This window comes from Trematomus bernacchii, unplaced genomic scaffold, assembly GCF_902827165.1.
Source record: "Trematomus bernacchii unplaced genomic scaffold, fTreBer1.1, whole genome shotgun sequence".
Lineage (NCBI taxonomy): Eukaryota > Metazoa > Chordata > Actinopteri > Perciformes > Nototheniidae > Trematomus > Trematomus bernacchii.
The window spans coordinates 5,056,563-5,078,035 of NW_022987973.1; the positions used below are offsets into that span (position 1 = coordinate 5,056,563).

Consider the following 21,473-nt stretch of genomic DNA (forward strand, 5'->3'; position numbering starts at 1 on the left):
ATTCAAGAGAAAACCAACAATAAATATTTAAAGTTTACATTTGTAATCCACTTAATAAAAAACCCAGTAAACATGTCAAAATGAAGGTGAGATAACAGACCATTAGAAGAGTGATAGCACACACTAATTGGCAGTCATTAGATGAATTATACAACCGTTTGAATACAACATACATCATTTGATTAGAGAATTTGAAAAACGAGCACAAACAAACTATGCAGACACTCTTGCTGGATTCTTAACCCCAAGTTTCTTTTTGTTTTCTACCCCAGTTTCAACATGGAGCCAAGTTACGACTTCCTGCACATCTACGAGGGTGAAGACTCTAATGGGCCGTTACTAGCAAGTCTCCAAGGCAACCAGGCCCCAGAGCGAATAGAGAGCAGCAGTAACAGTCTCTTCCTGGCGTTCAGATCGGACGCCTCACTGGGCATGTCTGGGTTCGCCATCGAATTCAGAGGTAATTACACCCCAAAAAAAACTGTGCTTTTAATACAAAGTCCTTGTTTATTTTTCCTCTTGAAATTGTTCTTAGGAAATGTTTCAAAGCAGTCTAATTTGCAGACAATTGTTAGTTGTGGTAGTACACGTAAAGCAAGAAGTAGAACGATAATTCACAGTTAAAGTAGTACTCATCACAGTGGTAGTAGAACTTTAACTGCAGTATTATTAGAAACAGAAGTAGTAGAAGTAGTATTAGTATTATAGTATAGCAGTATTAGGGAAGCTGCATTAGTAAAAGCCCAGTATATGTAGTCTTAGTAATAATAGGTGACAGTTTTCGTCGCAGCAAAAGTAATAAATTGGCACTCGATTCTGGGCCTGATTAAGTTCAAAGCTACAAAAATAGGCCAGTAACTACTGTAGCTGTGATTATTATATGTGATGGATTGCAGGAGAAATCAGTGCTGTATTACATTTATACTTTTAATATTGTATAGGGCAGACTATGATTTTGTATAGGGCAGATAGAGCCCAAACATGTGCTGAATGTGTCGACAGATACATCTGGCTAGAGTCTCAGTTTGCTTGTGATTGATGCAGGAGTATGCAATTAAATATTGGCTTTTTTTAAACTAAAACATCGATTATTAGAAAAATGTGATAATTAATAATGAACACAAGATCTGATAAGTGTAATTTAAACTTAAAGTGGTTAAAGGTTGTTGCTTCCCATTTATCAAACTTACATTATCTCACTTCACCATCATTGAACTTTTAAATCACCACAGACGGCAACTGAACTTTGCTTTTAAGTAAATGTTATGGCATTTACAGTAAGTGAGTTGCTGCATTTCTGCATCTATATACATCCCACTGCTGAACTGCCGATGAGTTGTACTTCACTTGCAGAGTGTGTCGTAGAGGGCAGTCCTAGGTTCAGCTCAGGAGCTGACTGTGTAATGAGCTCCTGTCTGAGTAAATTAGTTCAACACACACAGATTGCCGACGCAAAGTCAATGTGAAATGCTCTCACTCTACATTTTAATCCTAAACCTGCCCCTGTATTTGATAAATATTTGGATTGACATTGATGTTGAGTATAAAACATTTGATACAGGAGTGTTCTGTAGACTGGATTATATCTTACTCAAGTCATTTCTCCCTTTCTGTTTATTAGAAGAGTTTTCCAGTTGAAACGGCTGCTATTCCATGTCAGCCCATGACTTTCTTACTTTCACAGATTGTGACTCATACTGGTTTTACAGATGTTGCTTGACTGGGGGTGATTTAACAGCCACAGACAATGCGGAGCTGATGATTAGTTGTTTGACTGACTAGAGACTAGATCTGCTCTGTCAAATTTTATGAAGTATTTTTCCTCGTGTTTCTCTCACTCCATTTATCTCTAATTAAAAAAAGATTATCTCCTTCTCTGTTGTCTGTCTCCTCACGCTGCCTCACACCTCTGTACTTTTGTCATTAATTCACTACCTTTCTTCTGCCATCTCTCTAATTAAAATACAACCTTAATCATCTCCCTGTTTCACTTCCATCTCGCCCTCCATCTCTCTCTGTCTGGCGGTTTTCCTCTGTCAGGCCCAATATCTCACTGTTATTGGGCGATCACAGTAAAGCAAACAAGCTGGCCCAGTACCAAGTCATAAATAGCCAAGACAGTTTTGAGTTGTCTTGACTCCACAATTACCCTTATTTGTTCCTTCCTCTCCCAAGGGGGAGATGATATAAAAGCAAATATTCTATATGATCTATATTAGTCTACAAATAGCAGCCTGTCAAGTCCCTCCAATAGTTTTGACCCCTGATGGAAGCTGAAAATGTCCTTTATTGAGCTGCATTGACATTTTAGGCACAATTTAGAGTTAATAATTAACTCAAATGCATGTCTGTTTATATGTGTGCACTTGGCAAGTGTGCTCTAAAGATCAATGGGTCATATGTATTAGTAATGTGTTATGTAGGGTACAAAGAGGGGACCCCTATTAACTGTTACACTGCTGAATGGCATTCTGGGAACAGTTTGCTGTCTTGTGATTCTTGTGATGTATTGCACCCAAATGATAGGTGAACTCCAGCATTTCTAGATGTGACCCTGTCACGGCAGGTGTATTGCTCAGAACCCAAGGAAGTGTTTAGTGTGACGTTGTCTGGATTAGCGTTTCTCAAGAAATCTGCAAACAGAAATACTGAAGCATATTTGAAACAGGAAATGCACTAGTTTATTCAAATTGTAACGAAAAAGCATTCATTTGCCATCAATTGGATAGAAACTATGCCTGTTACTGAGCCCTTTCCCTCACCGCATGGGAAACTGATACATTGCCAGGTGCTGATAAGAGATCTCATGAATTTACCGATACAAATATTATGAAAAAATCCAAACATTAGTAGTTTAGTGATATTCAAAATAGTTGGTCCTTGTCCTTTTTCGATAACACTAACTTTTACTCCCCATTCTCCACAGAAAAACCAAGAGAGGCCTGTTTTGACCCTGGTAACATTATGAACGGCAGTCGGACCGGATATGACTATAAACTGGGATCTCAGGTCTCCTACAACTGTCACCATGGCTACACAACAATGGGCGGGGAAAGCATCACCTGTGTCATGGGGAATGATGGGAAGCCTGCGTGGGACAGGGCACTGCCAACATGTAAAGGTAGGAGAGACATACAATAACTGCAGCTTTACAAACACCATGATGATGAAAATGTCATGGGGGGAAATATCGCTTATGATAAATTGTTTAAAAAAAACAATCTGCGTGCACAAACACTCAATGGCCAGCTTTCACGGTTCAATAGGACAATCTCATAAATGCCAATATAACTGTTGTGCCACCTTTAAGATGCTTATATTTTTAAGTACTTGCTATGATGTGAGGTTGGGCCAAGAACTGCTGTGTGTGTGTGTGTGTGTGTGTGTGTGTGTGTGTGTGTGTGTGTGTGTGTGTGTGTGTGTGTGTGTGTGTGTGTGTGTGTGTGTGTGTGTGTGTGTGTGTGTGTGTGTGTGTGTGTGTGTGTGTGTGTGTGTGTGTGTGTGTGTGTGTGTGTGTGTGTGTGTGTGTGTGTGTGTGTGTGTGTGTGTGTGTGTGTGTGTGTGTGTGTGTGTGTGTGTGTGTGTGTGTGTGTGTGTGTGCGTGTGTGTGTGTGTGTGTGTGTGTGTGTGAGAACTTCAGAGACAGACTGAGAGTCTGTCAGGGATTGGAGGGCTGACCTGTCTAATTGATTGACAGCTCAGAGAGCCAAGGAAGTGACACCTGCCAAACTGCCATTCAAGTGTATTTGTGATATGGGTGTGTGTGTGTGTGTGTGTGTGTTTGTCTCGCAGTGACAGACCTGGCCTGGTGCCAAAGGTAAATATTCAAATAAGCCGCAGAGCGAGGTGGCAGGACAAGGAAAGCATTTTAAATGAGCACAAACACATATATGCACACACACACACACACACACACACACACACACACACACACACACACACACACACACACACACACACAGTACAGACTTACAGTACTTATGCTTCAAACACTTAGAAAAGCTCATATGAAGCTGTGTTTAATAATGTCTGTGGGACAATATAAAGTGGGATTACTGTATAGGTTTTTGTAGAGAATAAAGATGAGTTTATTGTATCCAGAGTAGCTATTTGAGCACAGCAACCAAGCAAAACAACTTCTCATGTCATTTAATGTTATGTTCACTTTCTTTCAGTTTATTTCAAGATGATACTGCCACTTATCAACTGTATATGTGTTACAGTTACTAAACTATATAACATCTTTGTCCAGCTGTGGTCTCGAACCCAACAATTAGATAAATAACAGGAAAATGACAAAATTGACAGGAAGTTCAATTCCTACATTTTAGTTTTACACTTAGATTTCATGAATTTAAAGTAATATGGCAGTCTTTCGATTTAACCAACTAGCAAGCTGGCCATCAGATAGTTGGTAATTCAGCACATAATTTAACTACACAAACAGTTAGTTAGTTATTTGGTCGGGTACTTGATCAGTGAATACGTAACCTGCTCCCCTTCTGCGATGTGCTAAACAAAAGCTATTCCAGTGTTCGGGAACATGACCAGAACTTCTTGGTGGCAACATAAAGAACTTGTATTCATTAGCACATAAAGTGGAGCTGAAATTGATTCGGTGTAATATTTAGATGCCTTTATCCACAATAATGTATTTGTGAACAGAAGCCAAGTATCGATATTTCATACACATTTGATGGCTATAAATGGAACAACACCTAATGGTCCTCTATCAAAAAAAAGGATTTGAAACTACTCGAAACTTCAGCTAGAATTGATTAATGTTCTTTTACTGGAATTGATTTTGACATAATGATAGTATAAGGTGTGTTTCTGTCAGCTTGTTACTGTTGTTAAAATGTATACTCTGCAGCTTTTAGTGTTGCTTCACAGATCATTACGCTGGAAGAATGACCTTATAACACTGTGTTTGTCCTATCTGAGAACAGAGACAGAGTATCATATTGGCAACTATACCAACTCAAGACTTAACAAATATGTATTATATTATTGTACATTTATATAGTACAGAAACCATTGTTTTATCCACATTTTTCTTTGGGACTGTGTTTTAGAAGCTCTTGCCTGACCCTGTATTCTTCAATGGAGTTATTTGTCGTTTTCTCACAGTGAGACAGACTTGGATTTGGTTCCTGGTCGAGACCCTTGCTGTGTCCCAGATTCATAGATGGATCTGCAGAGATAGCAGTCACACTCTACACTTAAGGACAGTCACATAATCAAAGCATAACAATTTAACTAAATCCAGTCCTTCACAGTCATCTTGCTCTCTGTTCATATTGCACATTGGATTTTCTCACCACATAGTTAGAAGTGTGTCTGTCTGCCTGTCTCTCTCTCTTTCTTTGGGCAGCTCCTGGGGCTTTTAGACCAAACTCATTAGATGGGGTGAGACCTCTTTAAATAATACATCCCCACTTACACTCCCTCTGTCTCCTCTCTTCTCCTCTTTTGATGCCCTCACACTTTCCTCTTTCACCTTCTTCCGTTTCCTTTTCTCTGTAACTATTTCTCACTTCCTGTTATTTTATCCTCTCTCTCCCTTATTCTAGCATGCTCTTACGTCCTCTGACTCTGTCTGATTTACTCTCTCTCTGTTTCTCTCTCTCACACACACACACACACACACGCACAAACACACACACATCCCATCTTAAACCGCTCTTTTATTGGTTTCCATGGTAACTAAGAGCTGGTGCGAGTAAGAAGGAATTCTCCGTGACTGTTGATAGGGTGTGTGTGTGTGTGTGTGTGTGTGTGTGTGTGTGTGTGTGTGTGTGTGTGTGTGTGTGTGTGTGTGTGTGTGTGTGTGTGTGTGTGGTGTGTGTGTGTGTGTGTGTGTGTGTGTGTGTGTGTGTGTGTGTGTGTGTGTGTGTGTGTGTGTGTGTGTGTGTGTGTGTGTGTGTGTGTGTGTGTGTGTGTGTGTGTGTGTGTGTGTGTGTTTGCGTGCGTGTGTGTGTGTGAGAGACAGAGAGGTACAGAGCGAGAGAGAGAGGCAGCTATTACAGAGTGCCACCTAGAGGAAGTATTCACACACAAATGCACACTAATCCCAAAGTGTAGAATACCTCTCACGGTTAATAATGCAAACACACTTGAATGGTCAAAGTAAAAAAATATACTATATGTTTAAATATTAGAAAGACACAACTGGACACAATTTATTTTGTGCTGTATACATTATCACATAGATTGTTGTTGGCATATGATACTGTACATGAACAAGTTTGGTAAATTGTGGCCCCATTTAGAGGATTTAGACCAGCGGTTTTCAGAGAGCTTTAGGGGAGGCGCAGCGGGAGAAAAAAATAACGAGAAAAAGATTAGTAAAGTGTCACTTGCACACTTTTGGCTGTCTGTGGACTGTGGAGACCGAGTTCCCCCAACTCGCCAAAAAGGCTGTAAAAGTGCTCATTCCCTTCACCTCCACCTTCCTGTGTGAGTGCGGGTTTTCCGCATTGACGTTGATCAAAAGCAAGTACCGGTCAAGGCTGCAGCCAGAGGATGATCTGCGTTTATTCCTGTCTACATTGCATCCCCATCCCGTCTGATTTTCAAGACCCACTCCCGCCCTGTACCCACGACGTGCAATACCGAACCCGCCCCGCCACCCGCACATATTGCCAATTAGTTCCGCAAACAGACCCGACCCGTCGGCACAAGATCCGCAAACCGACCCGAACCCCCATGCAATTATTAACACACGCAGTTGCGTATTTGGCTCAAAAAGCGTGGGATGTTGGTTATTTTCTCCATCTAGGATGACACCAAAAGCATTCCAGACGTTGGATTATCCACGATGTTGAAAATGTTAAAAATGTTTTTAAAAAATGTTTAAAACTGCTTTTTATCTACTCTCTGTAAGTCACTATAACTGTTCTGTTTATTGTGCTGAAAAAGACTCCAGAAGAATTGCAACTCTTCTTAAAGGTTTAGGACATTTTTTAAAATATGTTCCTGTTCTCTCACGACCCCTCCAAAAGCATTGCTGTGTGTGTGTGTGTGTGTGTGTGTGTGTGTGTGTGTGTGTGTGTGTGTGTGTGTGTGTGTGTGTGTGTGTGTGTGTGTGTGTGTGGTGTGTGTGTGTGTGTGTGGTGTGTGTGTGTGTGTGTGTGTGTGTGTGTGTGTGTGTGTGTGTGTGTGTGTGTGTGTGTGTGTGTGTGTGGTGTGTGTGTGTGTGTGTGTGTGTGTGTGTGTGTGTGTGTGTGTGTGTGTGTGTGTGTGTGTGTGTGTGTGTGTGTGTGTGTGCGTGCAGAGAGGAAAAAGGAAAATGAGATACAGACTGTGAGAGGTAGGACTACAAAAGTGTACGTGTGAGTTCAGGTGGATGTGTGTGGATGATCAAAGTGCAGGAATGTGTGAGAGAAAGAGAGTGACTTGCATGGCATTTTTTTGCATTTATTTGTGTGTGTGTGTCAGAGGGTGTGAGTGATCAAAGCTCATATGTGTGAAGGCTTTTGATAAGGCTGACACCTGAGCCTAGAGCAGCACTAGTGGGGGAATGTGGGTAGATCAAGACAAGACCTCTAGACCTGAGGGTGTGAATGCTGCAACACAACAAGAATCAATCCTAAAAAATATCAATCGATACCATTGCGCGGGAACAGAAAGAGAGGAAAAAAAGAAGGTGATTAGTTTGATGCTTTAGGAAACAAGAAGAAGTAGAAAGAGTTGGAGTGGGAAAGCGGCGGAGGAGTTGGTTGGAGTACAACACATCTCTAGCAAAGGAGTAGATACCAAACCAAGCTGTATTTTTTATTCTAGGCATGCAAATCTGTATTACTGAGCCAAGTCTCAGACGAGAGTACAGGCCACGTCTCAGTGTCCACACTCACTGTCTCATAGGCTTTGACATGTGTTCCTGATAAGTCCACAAGGGCTCAGGCTGTCCCACTGTGAAATCGGAAAGTGCTTCAGGGCTCTCCAGTGGAATTTTGAGCCCTTAATGCACAGTTTCCACTGAAATGCTGGAGGCTTGAGGGAATAACCCTCAAGTGGGTGTTCAAAATCATCCAAAAGAAAAGAGCTGAAGGAGCTGGAACATTTTTAACATGCTCAGTCGACCTATGTCCCTCAGCAAGTTGTTTTAAAAGGGTGATTTTTATCAAACATTGTTAATAACATTAAGGCTTTTATTACTTTTTACAAGACAATACATGTAAAATCAAATCCGTACATGTTAATGGCCACAGGCAGGCCTATAAGACCTAGGCAACATATTCATTTACAGAGTGCTGTCCCTTTTTTATACAACACTTTAACCTCCGCCCCCTTGTGCTCTCACATTTTCACTGAGCACAGAGGTGATGATAATTAAAGTCTGTTAGGGATCACAGCGTGTACGAGGGTGGACATGGCACCGCGCCCCAGCGGTACGCACACTAGCAACCGCAACAAGAAAAAAAGTGAAGAGGCAAGAAGAGGTGAGATAAGAGTACACAATGGGAGTGTGTGTTTGGGGGATGACGTTGACAGATGTGCTATTTGCTGCTGTTGTCCAAACATACACACACACACACACACACACACACCCCCCCCACACACACACACACACACTCACAGACACTTACACTAATTTAATGGACCTCTGCCGGCCTGACCTGCACACGCCCACCTGCAAGGATTTTTACTCTCTTGGTGGTGCTGAAGATGGATCAAGCGCGTGTTAAGTTTGGTTTGTAGGTCATGAAATGGTAGTAGGGATTAATAGGCTTTTAGAAATTGCAGTATGCTGATACAGGAGATCCCACACTGTGCATGGGCTCGGCATCACATACATTCATTCACTAAAGTGTTTTATCCTGCTGGGTTTTTGTTGAGTGGAAGGAATAAGAATCATGTCACTACGGTTGTGGTTTTCATTGATGTTTTTAAATTTTTGTTATATTAAAGGTCACCTATCATGCAATATTTAGTCAATAGCATAGGTCTCAGATATATAACAAATTATAAAAAACATGTCTATGAAGTGTTTTGCTCAAAATACCAAACAGATCACCCATTCTAGCCATGCCTCATATCCCTCTATTTCACTTCCTGTTACTAAAGTGCTCATTCGGGGTATAAAGCTTTTTAAAAAAAAAAAATAAGGGGCAGAGCTTATGCCTGCTCATGCGGGACCCGACAGATACTGTCTAAAATAAATGCTGCGGTGATGAAACGCCAAAACCACATCAAGGATTATTTCTGAAACATTATGGAGCTCAAAGGCTTTCTCTCTTGCTGGTTTACCACAAGGGGAGATCCTTTGTATTTCCTGCTTCTTCACACATGTGCTCTCTCCAGTACTGGTTAGCTCTGAGTGTTAGCGATGCTTGCTAATATATTACGTCCAAAACACGTCGGGCATTGATTCTGATAGCAACTTTCTGATAGGGCCGTGGGTCCACCAGTTGGGTGCCATCCGATATGACGTAAATAACGTCATATCGGATGGCAAATCTAGATCAGCTCGTTGTAGCCCCGTTTTTCAGAGATTTGCGCACGGAGGAAAAGAGAGAGGGTTTTATTTTCTGACGCTTTTTGAGTTCCCTGACACCAGGGACACATGTTTATGTATAAAAGACATCAAAAAGTGCAAAAAAGTGCATTTTGCATGATAGGTCCCCTTTAAAGGTCACCTATTATGCAAAATCCACTTTTTCATGTCTCTTATACATAAACATGTGTCCCCTCTGTGTAAAGAGATTCTGAAAGTTTCAGGAAAAGACATTGGCTCACTTTTTGTTCTATATAAAAACCTGTCTAAAAATGAGCTGATCAGATTTTGGCCACTTTATGATGTCATAACGATTTTTTTGGATTGTGTAACCATTAGCCAATCACCAACCAAGGTAACCCCCCCGCACCTTATCACCTGAATCTCCTTTTTGTGTTCTTTTCTTTTTAACCAAATATCTCTCAGAGGGGCGTGGGGAGTGACTCCTTATTTTCATCTAAAGTAACAGACAGAGAATCAGCACTTTTGAAACAGAGGAGATTATGGGATGCTGCAATGCATGATCTGTTCTGTATTTTGAGCCAAACACTTCAGAGACATGTTTTGTATATATCTGAGACCTGTAATATATTGATGAAAAGCAGTATAATAGGGGACCTTTAAGTTACTATCAGCTACTGCTCTATTGTGCCATTTCTAAGCCATCCACAATCTACCGTCAATCAATGAAAGGCATCACTTAAGATACAAATATATATTTTCCAATAATTTCATGTAATAAATGATAAGGTTTCAACTGAAGTCTATTTAAAAACACAGCTAGATATTTGGTTCACACATACACACACAGAACAAAAACACGTTATATAACAAAGCCTTGGAGTCACAAGGGTCCAAGTGATATTTGGGGACACATATCTGCTAAACTAAACAACTTTTGATCCAAATACATCCCATTTTTTAACAGAATAACAGATTAGAGTAGTGATACACTCGCCAGCTTTGAGTGCAATGGGCAGTGCTCCCAGGAGAAGGGAAAAAAATAGGAAGAGGCACATGAATAAAATGTGAATGCTTCACTTCAACATCATTTCTCTGAATGCTGAGGGGAACAAAGGGGATGAAACAGTTTGGGCAGCCAGAAGTGTTGTTCCTATATTACCATAGTTTTACCGTAACTACAGTACAGGGTAGATCAAAATTATTGTTACTTTGTTGTTTAGACATTGTAACCTGCAACATATATTTAAAGGTCCCATGTCATGCTTTTCTGGTTATTACCCGTCCCCTTGTGTGTTATGCAGCTTTTTATGCATGTAAACGGTCTGCAAAGTGACAAACCCTCAAAGTACACACACAGAGACCCACAGCCAGGCTGCGGGTGTGTGTGTGTGCTCCGGCCGAACTCGGGCCGGGCCTCGCCGTGTCCCGCAGACCCCACGCAGCAACCAGGAAACAACACCTTGCGAGCCCTGCAACGTCCCGCCAACACGGCACCCAGACCCCACGCAGCATTCTCATCTGTTTGTCATGACTGGTGTCATTTTCTGGTTGCTAACAAACGCCATTGTAACACATAATCACTGATGTTCCGCTGTAACGGTGGTGGACTCATCAGAACAGAGTGGGCGAGCTGACCAATCAGAGCACACTGGGCTCACAGGGAGGGGGGGGGGGGCAGGAGCTCCAACAAGGCGTTTAGGACAGAGAGTGAATACACATACTGTACAGAGATGCTGTATGAGAAACCAATGTGAGTTTGGAAAATTGCACAATATACATCTATTCTAGTAGACCTCTACAATGGAATTATGATCAGTAGAAATGGCCATGTCATGGGACCTTTAATAAATCTAAGTCTGTGTGTCTCTCTGTTACTTAAAGTCTTATTACTACAGTATATGTTCTTAAAACAACATTGAAATGACATACTGTGCCTATCATTCAGTAAAGTGTCATCTTACTTACCGAAGGATTTTTTAAATGTATATAGTTATTAGGAATTGTCATTGGAGCAGGTGGTGCGTGTGTAGTGGTTTTGGTATCATTTGGATACAAATACACTTTTTTGCAAATATGTAAATCTTCAGCTACCCGAAATACATTTTTCACAAAGATTTACCAAAACATCAATGACATACTTTGCAAAATTAGGCATTTTCAACAGTTGTGGACCCTTATGTTCCTGAAATGCTGACCTTCATGATTGTAAGGCTGTCGTTCTGTTTGGATGATAAGGTACCGTATGAGACAGGATTTCCTCAATCGTTGCCATGGATATGACTAACACCATGTCACAACTGAATATTTATGACTTGGTTTTAGTAGATATGAGGAAAGGAAAAGGACGCAATTTAATATTGTATTGGTTTCGACATTAACCTTATGCTGTCCTTTTTTCTGTATTGAGCCATCTCTTAAATAATGCAGCTGCTGCTTCTTAGAATCCCAGGTAACTGCAGCCGAATGCTCATTTGTTATTGTCAAAACAAGTGCAATCACCAAAGTGCATTAGTAACTCAGTGAACATCAGTTCAAGTTGAAATTGAATGACCACGGGGCCATAACTCAGAGTGCCCTCTTTGTTTGGTGTTATTGAATTTTCAGATACTGTGTCAATTTTCTGCTCTCTCTTTATTTCTCCAAAGCTAATTTTTATTTTTTGAAGAGATTCATTGCAGCTCTCCTGCACGTCTTTATGTTATGTGTATACGATTTATCTGGTGAGATTTCTATAGAAAATATTGTACGCTCATTAAATTCTCACTCGTCCCATTGCAACATTATTTTAATACATCTGCACAAAGTTGAACTCTTTAAAGGTAAATCATTTCCCACACCTTGCCCTTTGCAGATCGTGTGAGAGCACTGATATCATCCTGCCATTTACAAAAACATTCTCTATATGCATATACATATAGTAAAGAAAAGAGGCTGTCCTTCCAGTGTCTGACGTTGCAAAAGGCTCTTATTGGAAAATATGTACTGTACCAAACACATACAACTTACCTTAAACACAGCTTTAGTTCAAGAAAAGAAAAATACTGAAATTCCCTTGATCCATCTTTCTTTAGCTCCATGCGGAGGACAGTACGATGGATCTGAAGGGGTCGTTTTGTCTCCAAACTATCCCCTAAACTACACTACCAGACAGACATGCTCCTACTACATCACTGTCTCCACACAGTTTGGTAAGTGATCGTACTATACATTCTCCCAATTGTAATTTTATCACCACCATAAAAGCCAATTTATAACTTTTTCGTCTCTTGGCTGTCCATCTTCTTCAGTGGTGTTCGGTCAGTTTGCTGTTTTCCAGACAGCGATGAATGACTCTGTGGAGCTGTTTGATGGAGCCGATGAGAATTCTCGATTGCTCAGCTCCCTGGCTGGGTCACATTCAGGTGAGTCACACTCCCATAAAATAAACTCACTTATTTTGGGTTGGCATAATTTTAGATGTTTAAAAAGCTGCCATTCAGTCGTAATGTTTTAAAGTTTGATCTTTTTTTGTTCTGTTTAATACACCTTTGAAAGAGAAAAATAATGAAATAGTCTGTACGAAAGCGGCTCTTGGGGGCTGTAGAACACATCACCAGTGGTCGTTATCACAATTTATTTGACAGTGATGTATTTGGTGAAAATCCATTATGGGTTATCTTTACAAGAAGAAATCAGCAGTGGAAAGCGCCTCACTGGGGCCTTACACCATGGGTGTTTCTCAATGTCAAGGAAGGATGCTCCAGAGCCACTATTTCAAGGATGCTACGTCATCGAGTCCCGCTGAAGGACTGTTCCAATGTCCAGCATACTTGGAATTCTACCGAGCCCGGTGTCCTTCATAGCGAGACATTTCGAGGCTGCACATGTGTATCCTCCGCGGTCTTAAAATCCCCACAATGCTTTGCGCACGGACCAATTTCCAAATCTTTGGTGGAAATCGCACTCCATTTAAGGCGGGGCCTCGCATATGACGCACACCTGCACACCTGTTAGCCTGTTCCACAATTCTTCGTTTTCCGAGGCTAGGAAGGATTCTTGCCTCGCTTCTGAAGGAAGTGACTCGGAAGACATGTCCTACCAAGGAAGCGTCCTCGACATTGAGAAACACCCGAGGAAGTAGTGCTTATACTCCTGAACACAATCCTCCCTGGGTTTCCTTATCCTCCAAGTTTGAGTCATCCCAGCTTTTTAAGTCACTCCACAGTAAGACACTCTGCACAGATTCAGAGATGAGGCAATATCTATATAGGTGACATAGTATCAAATTGAAATATGAAGAAATATTGATAAGATGTTGGCTAAATGTGCTCTCATTGCCTCAGAGTTGCGTGTTCTTCTGTTACCTGTCATGAGCAGAGGGCACGCTGCAGGGGAATCCCACTGGAATTGACTGTTAGTTTTTTCTAAAGAATACAGGCTTTCAAAATATTCCCTTTATAATATGTATTCATTTGTGTGCTATAATGACAATAATTAAATTAAATGACTGCAACTGCCAAAAAGGTTGGTAGAGTTTGATACAAATCTGAATAGAATTAGAGAAATCACAAACATATGAAGATAGATATGATAGCTGCCTAGAGCCTTTCTCTGCACGTGTGCTCCGAGGTTTACATTTCTGCTTTACTGTGCTCTTTGTCCCCTTATTTAGTAGATCAGAGAGCTTGACTCAATATCATTTTAACTAGAAGGATGTGACAGTTTTTATTTGGCTAAATGTTGCTGCACAATATGCAATTTCTTTCTTTCCAGCTACTATCCATCTAAGTTAGTTCAAAGGGAAGAGGCCAGTTTATGTAATGTAGAATGGGTGGCTTATTCTTTCAAGTTAATTTGAGTTGGAAATTCCCCTTTTGGCCAAACTGGCAGCAAAGAATGAAACACACCAGGCTTTACAAAATAATGTTAGCTGCATCATTACCCTATCACACACACACACACACACACACACACATACAGAGGCAAACAGCAGCAAAAAGCTTCGTAGCACATTGTTCCAGCTTACTGACTGATTATCCTGACACACAAACATATTAACACACATACACGTATACCAAATGTACACATACACACACACATCCCGACTCAGCTAATGACAGTTCTAAATGTCAGCCACGCTAGACCATGTTTTTCTCATTTATCACTGTTACTTCGTATGTGTGTGCATATAAATATCTGAGTATGAGCCTGTTAGTTGGTTTGTGTGTGTGTGTTTGGCATTTTTGTAGGGGCCACATTTACCACACAGGGAAAATAAGGGAGAAGCTTCTGCCTGAATGCAAAGCAGAACATTTAAATGTATGCTTATGAGTGTCTGTGGGTATATTGTGTTCATAAAAAACTGTATTTTGTGAAATTCTGGTGATAAATTGTATGCAATGTAAAAAAAGTAAAGGAAAAGTAAAGCAATTGCTTTGTATTTTCATGAGATAAAGTAATTTTTTTATTATTATTGACATTCATTTTGAGATCTTCATGTGTATGTAATTGTTCCTTCTAGGAGAAACATTGCCATTGGCAACTTCCAATCAGATCATGCTGCGGTTCAATGCGAAGAGTGGCCAGTCTGCTAGAGGCTTTCACTTCGTCTACCAAGGTATTTCTCACTCTGTGTGTCTCTCTATCTCTCTTTCTCTCACTTGCATTCAACAGACACACAACACGTTTCATTTACTTCAAGTTCAACATGTAAGTGTCCATAGGGAAATGGACACATTAACTTTACATTTCTATTTTACCCTCTTTCTTCCTCTCAAATTGTTGAATTACCATCCTCATTGCAGCCGTGCCTCGCACCAGTGAAAGTCAGTGCAGTTCGGTGCCAGAGCCTCGGTACGGCAGGCGGATCGGATCAGAGTTCTCCGCCGGCTCTGTGGTTCGCTTTGAGTGCAGTCCAGGGTATCTTCTGAAAGGATCCAGTGCTATCTGGTGTCAGGCCGTGCCAGGTGCCCTCGCTCAGTGGAATTCAACAACACCATCCTGTATAGGTGAGGCTAACCAGCACTGAAATGTTTGCCCATCATATACAGTATGAAATCCGTCCTGTCTATGTATCATCCAGTGCTATTAGGGTTAGGGTGACATTCATTCCAACAAACTAAATGTAGGCCTGCAGGAAATTCCTCTCTGCTGAGTAGAGGCCTGTTGCAAACAGCTTCAACTGTCACCTTAGATTAAACCATAAACAATGTTTATCATATTTTCTCTCTCTGGCTCCCTGTTGTGGTCATTTTGATCACCACATTGTTTCAGGGTATGCAGAGCAATTGTTCTTACAACCTGTCCTATCTTTTAGCTATTTAGTTAATACACTTTGCCAAGGAATTCATATTTCATGTCTCCATTCTAGTTCCCTGCAGTGGCAATTTGACTGAACGTCGCGGTACAATCCTTTCTCCTGCCTATCCTGAACCTTACCCAAACAGCCTCAACTGTCTGTGGAGGATCCATGTCAGTGAAGGGGCCGGCATACAGGTACACATATGAATACACTTATAAATAAACTATTAAAACATCTATGTGAGATGTGCATGAGCTAAGGTTGTTAAGTCCATTTCTTTTTCATTGTTCGATATAGATCCAAGTGGTTACGTTTGCTACTGAGCACAACTGGGATTCTCTGGAGATTTACGATGGAGGAGACATGACAGCTCCTAAATTAGGGTCATTTTCTGGTATGACAATATGCTCACATACACACAAACTCACAAACACCCATGCACACAAATACTCCAGAGATCTATGATGGATGAGATATGACAGCTCCTAAACTATAGATACACAAACACACACACATAGATTGACAGAGATACCCACACAAGATCTATGATGAATTACACATGACAGGTCTTAAACTATAGATACACACACAAACAGCACAAACCAGAGATTTATGATGGATGATTTCTAATACCAAAAAACATGATATATATCTTTAATAAATAACAAACATTAAAAAATACTTATAATTTGTCAGACATTCTGGCAGTAAAAGAAGGACAAGAAATAGGGAGGGAGGGAAAGAGTTTTAGCACAAGGTTGAGTGAAGGATCGAAGAGAAAAGGGGAGAGGAAGAAGACAGCAAGGGATAAAGAATGATCTAACCTTTTACAATTTCCCAAAGGAGTTTCCCCTGTGACCTGCCCCGAGCACATACCTGTCACACACCTATCACACATTAAGCATGCCGCCCATAGGGCAACACACACACACACACTCACAAATGACTGTGCCCTTCTCAAGGAAGCACACTAGGGAGCTGCCCACTATAACCACAATGATCTGCGGTCGGCCTCTGAGCTGCTTCACCGGGGCAGATGAGGGTTGCTTCACATAAGGACACTAAAATGCTAGCTGTCCGTAGAGGGCGAGGGGTCGCTCACCCTCTCCACACATCATTTACAAGCTTCAAACAATACTCAAACCAGTCAAAGTCTTGATTCAAAGCATTACAATATTTTAAAATGTAATTTTCCTTATTTTTTCCCTGTGTTGTGTTACCAAACTTTGCTGTTCTTATTTCATATTCTGTCATTTATGTTTGTCTTTGTGTTTCACAGGAACAACTGCTCCCGCTCTCCTCAATTCAACGTCCAATCAGCTCCTTCTGCACTTTCAGAGTGACATCAGTGTGGTGGCAGCTGGTTTTCACCTAGAATACAAGAGTAAGTCAAAGCTTTTAACATAGATAGAAAGATCAATAGATAGATAGATATATAGATAGATAGATAGATAGATAGATTAATAGATAGATAGATAGATAGATAGATAGATAGATAGATAGATAGATAGATAGATAGACAGACACTATATAGACACACATCTAGACACACATGTAGATAGGTAAACCACAATGCACATAAAACCCACGGACAGACACACTCACGATACACCGTTTCCACCAAAACTTCAACATCAAATAACAAGAGTCAGTGACCTGAACTGGTACAGCCCTGAAGCATGCACACACACTGAGAACATCGGAGCCCACACACAGCTCGCACACCTAGAGGGACGTAAAGGGGAGCACACAGACTGAGACACGTACATACACAATTTGTGCTTGTGCCATACACACACATGTCCAAAAAAGGCAGATACACACACACAAATGTGTAGACAAACAGAGGTATAGACATGGATATTAACGTCATGCATATACACACGTACACACCTGTCAGGGCACGGTTGTGCTTTTCAGTTCTTTGTAGTTGTTTTAGCTTAGAATCACTTCTAGATCAATGAACATGTCCCCGTTTGTGAGTATGTGAGAGAGCATTAGTGTGTGTGTTTGAACTCACATTTGTTGTGTGTCTGTGTGTAGGTGAATGCACATGTTTGTGGGTCGATGGTCTGTATTTTTCTGGCTCTATTAGTCAACATGCCATCACTAGGAATGAGAACCTGGAAGAGTGGTCACTTTTAGGGACAGTTCATCATTTCTATTTCTTTTGCGATTACTCTCAGCTTTTTAGTATGGCTTTTATAACTGGATGTGCCAGATCCATTACATTACATTTGAACTCCCTGTACAGTATCATAAATAATCCTCAGCCAATCTTTTTTATTTTAGCATTTATTTTGCTCAGGCCTGCAAAAATGTATAACTGAATTGAGAGCACTGCAGGTGGCAGACTTTGGGGCTTTTTAGGCTTTCTTTCTCTTCATGTCCCACATTTTCCATTCAGAGAGGATTTGGGGTGAAAGTTGTGATGAGAGGTTTTGATGGGTCCTCTCTGTGCTTTGTAACAAAAACCCAATCTGAGACCTGACTTAGGCTCAGTTCAATTATATATTATATTCAGTCTAAATAAGGTTGTGTAGGACTTGGGTTAGGGTTAGGGTCTGTGTGCCACTATGTTTAATATCTAACAGAGTCTGAGCTAACTCTGTATGAGCTCTGATCACATGACAAATCATTATAACAGGACAAAAAAGGGGACATGTATGGCTGTATAGTATTTTTTTCCGTAGTCCTTTTTTATTTGATGCCGCCACCGTTGGGGTTCTCTCGCAATTTTGGTCGGTTGAAATCAGGTCTGATTGTACTTTTTGATATAGGGTCTCTCTTTTTAAATAAACCAAACACATGTTAAAGTATGAAGAGCGTATACGTAATGGGTCATTTGGGTGTTTTTGCCTTTGTGTTTGAGTCAATGTCTGCTATTTTGTGGAGAAATCAACACAATCTATGATGTTTCATAATGTTAGTCAGCAGGCAGGCCATGTTATTACAAAACCAAGCATGCTCAGAACTTTTTCCAAGATCCCCTTTAAAATGAGATTTCAAACTTTACACCGCCATATGAGCACTTGCAGGACTCAGATGATGGTTTTGCTTATCTCAAAATGACTGCCAACTCTTTAATCTGTCGCACAATTTGTTCCACGTTTGCCTTAGAGGTTCTTAACAGGAGGTCTCTCCACAAAGTAGGCTTTTAACTTTTCATTAAACAAGACATTTTGCCAAGGTCGGCCAATTTACCAATTCAATAGGTGATAAGAGCAGCCCACATTAGTATTTGCCCTCAGATAATTGTTCATGCTAATTCTCATAGCAAACCCTTTAGTTAAAACAAATTGCACTTCCCTTTTTCATAATAAATAATTGTAATGTCAACTCGAAAACCTGGAATAATGTAATTATTTGTAGAGCCTTTCAGCACACTGCTGTTCACTTTGTTTTCACTGTACTGTCTTTGTTTTCCATTGTGTTTCCTGTAGAAACAGAAAAACAAGTCCGCCCATGTATCTGATGTCCTGTTAAGATTCTCCTTGTCAGTTTTGAAGTATAAGTATAAGTGGGCAACACCATCTGCTGGGGAGCCGAGAATGATTGTGGTGATGATGCTCTTATTGTTTTAAGCTGACCAAAGGGCCTTTCCTCTGAAGCTAGAGTGAGCCATCTCTCTCCCCTGACTGTCTTCAAATAAACTGAAACAGAAGTATAGTAAATCCAGTCAGTTAGACTTAAGTGCTGACGCTATCAAGTTGTAGTGTAGTGGCCCTAGTGGGGTGTTTTGTGATATAGTCAGCATTTTACAGGGCATCACTGCTCTGTCATAACCAGGGAAAAGAAGGAGCCGTTTGCTTGCACAGAGAGAGAGAGAAAGAGATGGTCAGCCAAATGGAATAGTTTCATTGATCAGTTGTCCTGACAGCCTGCTGAAGCTCGACCTAATAACACACTGTGTGTTCATGGGTGTGTGTCTCCGAGTCACAGTCTCATGCAGCCTTTTCACTTATGCTCCATCTTTTCGAAAAGTCCCCCTCATCCCCTCGCAGCAAGCACACACTCTATAACAGTCAGTCATGCACACACGCTCGCAAATGTCATATGCTGGGGCTGGGCCACCTGGATTTTTGTGTGTGTCTGTTTGCGTGTGAGCTCAGTGGGATCACATCGTTTTGCTGGTAGGAAGGTAGATAATGAACCAACAAGAAGAGACACACAAGCAAACACACACACACACACACACACACACACGAGCATTCACTCCTCTCTCTCTTTCTTTTTCTCGTTATCCCTCTTCCAACACTGTGTTGCCATGGAAACCGCTCTAGGGCAGTCTCCTGCGGAAGTTTCCAAGTGAAACACACACACACACACACACACACACACACACACACACACACAGATACACCCCTACTCAGACTGTTTGATGAAGGGCGGGCTGCTGTCAAACGTATTAAGGATGTGTTTAACCTTTATTGGGTTGGGAATACACAACCAAAGTCATTATGTTACCTTCACATATTTTGAAGCACATTTCAGAGGCCACTGTCACAGCTGACGACATGCAAGCTTTTTTATTGTACTAGCTCATAAATAGGCTCTTGTTTATTAGGGCAAAGAAAAATCATTATGACCATTTTAAAATTAATCTGCCACATTATGTTTGTCATCAAATGTATCTAAATATTATAACTGTGTGTTTTAAACAACTTGAATTTACTTTGATACACTATAACCTTGTGGGATGTTAACAAGTGCAAGGTATATAAATAAGATAAACTGCTGTTTTTATCTAATAAAAAGGCCACATGCAACTGACAGGAAAAGCAATGCTTTAAAGGTCACCTATTATGCAAAATCCACTTTTTCCTGTCTATTATACATAACCATGTGTCCCCTCTGTGTAAAGAGATTCTGAACGTTTCAGGAAAATAGATTCGCTCACTTTTTGTCCTGATCCATTTATATAAAAGCCTGTCTCTGAAATTGAGCTGAACCTGGAGTCAGTGTTTGGTACTCCAACTTCTGGCGATTGTCAACGGGGGGGGGGGGGGGGGGGGGGGGGGGTGGTGTGGTAGTGGAGTACAGCGCTTCGTGACCGCGGAGCGTGTGAACGTTGTGATCAGCTATTTTAGCGCAGGGTTGCTGTACAGACCGACGTTAATAGCAGCCCTGTCTGTGCACACGGGGACCGACTCTGTCGTCCGGTGATCTAACCGCCTTCTGGAAAAGCTTCACAGGTACGTCGGTACGCAAATGCGCTTTGTGACACAAGTGACGGTACGCATTTCAGATTGTTGCCGCGCATGCGTACCTGCACCCCTGGTCATAACGATGTTTTGGCTTGTGTAACCTTTAGCCAATCACCAACCAAGGTAACCCCCCCCCCCCCACCTTATCACCTGAATCTCCTCCTAGAGCACCATTAGCCGCGTTCACACCGGAGTACTTTTCACCGTACTTTTCGCGTTTAGTTCCGTTAGTACCCCTTATGTTGCGTTCACACCCCAGTGCCCCAGTTCTGATTGGCTGGGCGAATTGCAAACCATGCCCCGTACAACTCTGAAATGTTTTGTAGAGCCGCCATTTTATTATCCTCGCATTAGCATTATTAGCATTAGCATTTGCCCAGCGCACAAACGCAGAGAGACTAACTTATGGCAACACAAAATAAAACATGGGAGCGGTGGAGATGAGGAGGTGTCGGCGTTCTGGCGATTTACTCGGAAGGCTTCAGTAGAAGCTGCTGGGAGTCCCAGCAGCTTCTACTGAAGC

At 41.2% G+C, this 21,473-nt stretch overlaps 1 protein-coding gene across 1 annotated transcript in view; it reads left to right on the top strand.

Moving 5' to 3' along the window:
* Positions 1–21,473, top strand: part of LOC117471385 (CUB and sushi domain-containing protein 1-like) — a 385,022-nt gene that overhangs the window by 300,937 nt on the left and 62,612 nt on the right. Inside the window, exons 31-39 of the mRNA XM_034116353.1 lie at positions 273–460; positions 2,927–3,121; positions 12,535–12,651; positions 12,751–12,864; positions 14,964–15,059; positions 15,247–15,450; positions 15,813–15,937; positions 16,041–16,137; positions 17,023–17,127. Of these exons, the coding sequence (XP_033972244.1) occupies positions 273–460; positions 2,927–3,121; positions 12,535–12,651; positions 12,751–12,864; positions 14,964–15,059; positions 15,247–15,450; positions 15,813–15,937; positions 16,041–16,137; positions 17,023–17,127 (1,241 nt within the window). The remainder of the gene's footprint in view (positions 1–272; positions 461–2,926; positions 3,122–12,534; positions 12,652–12,750; positions 12,865–14,963; positions 15,060–15,246; positions 15,451–15,812; positions 15,938–16,040; positions 16,138–17,022; positions 17,128–21,473) is intronic.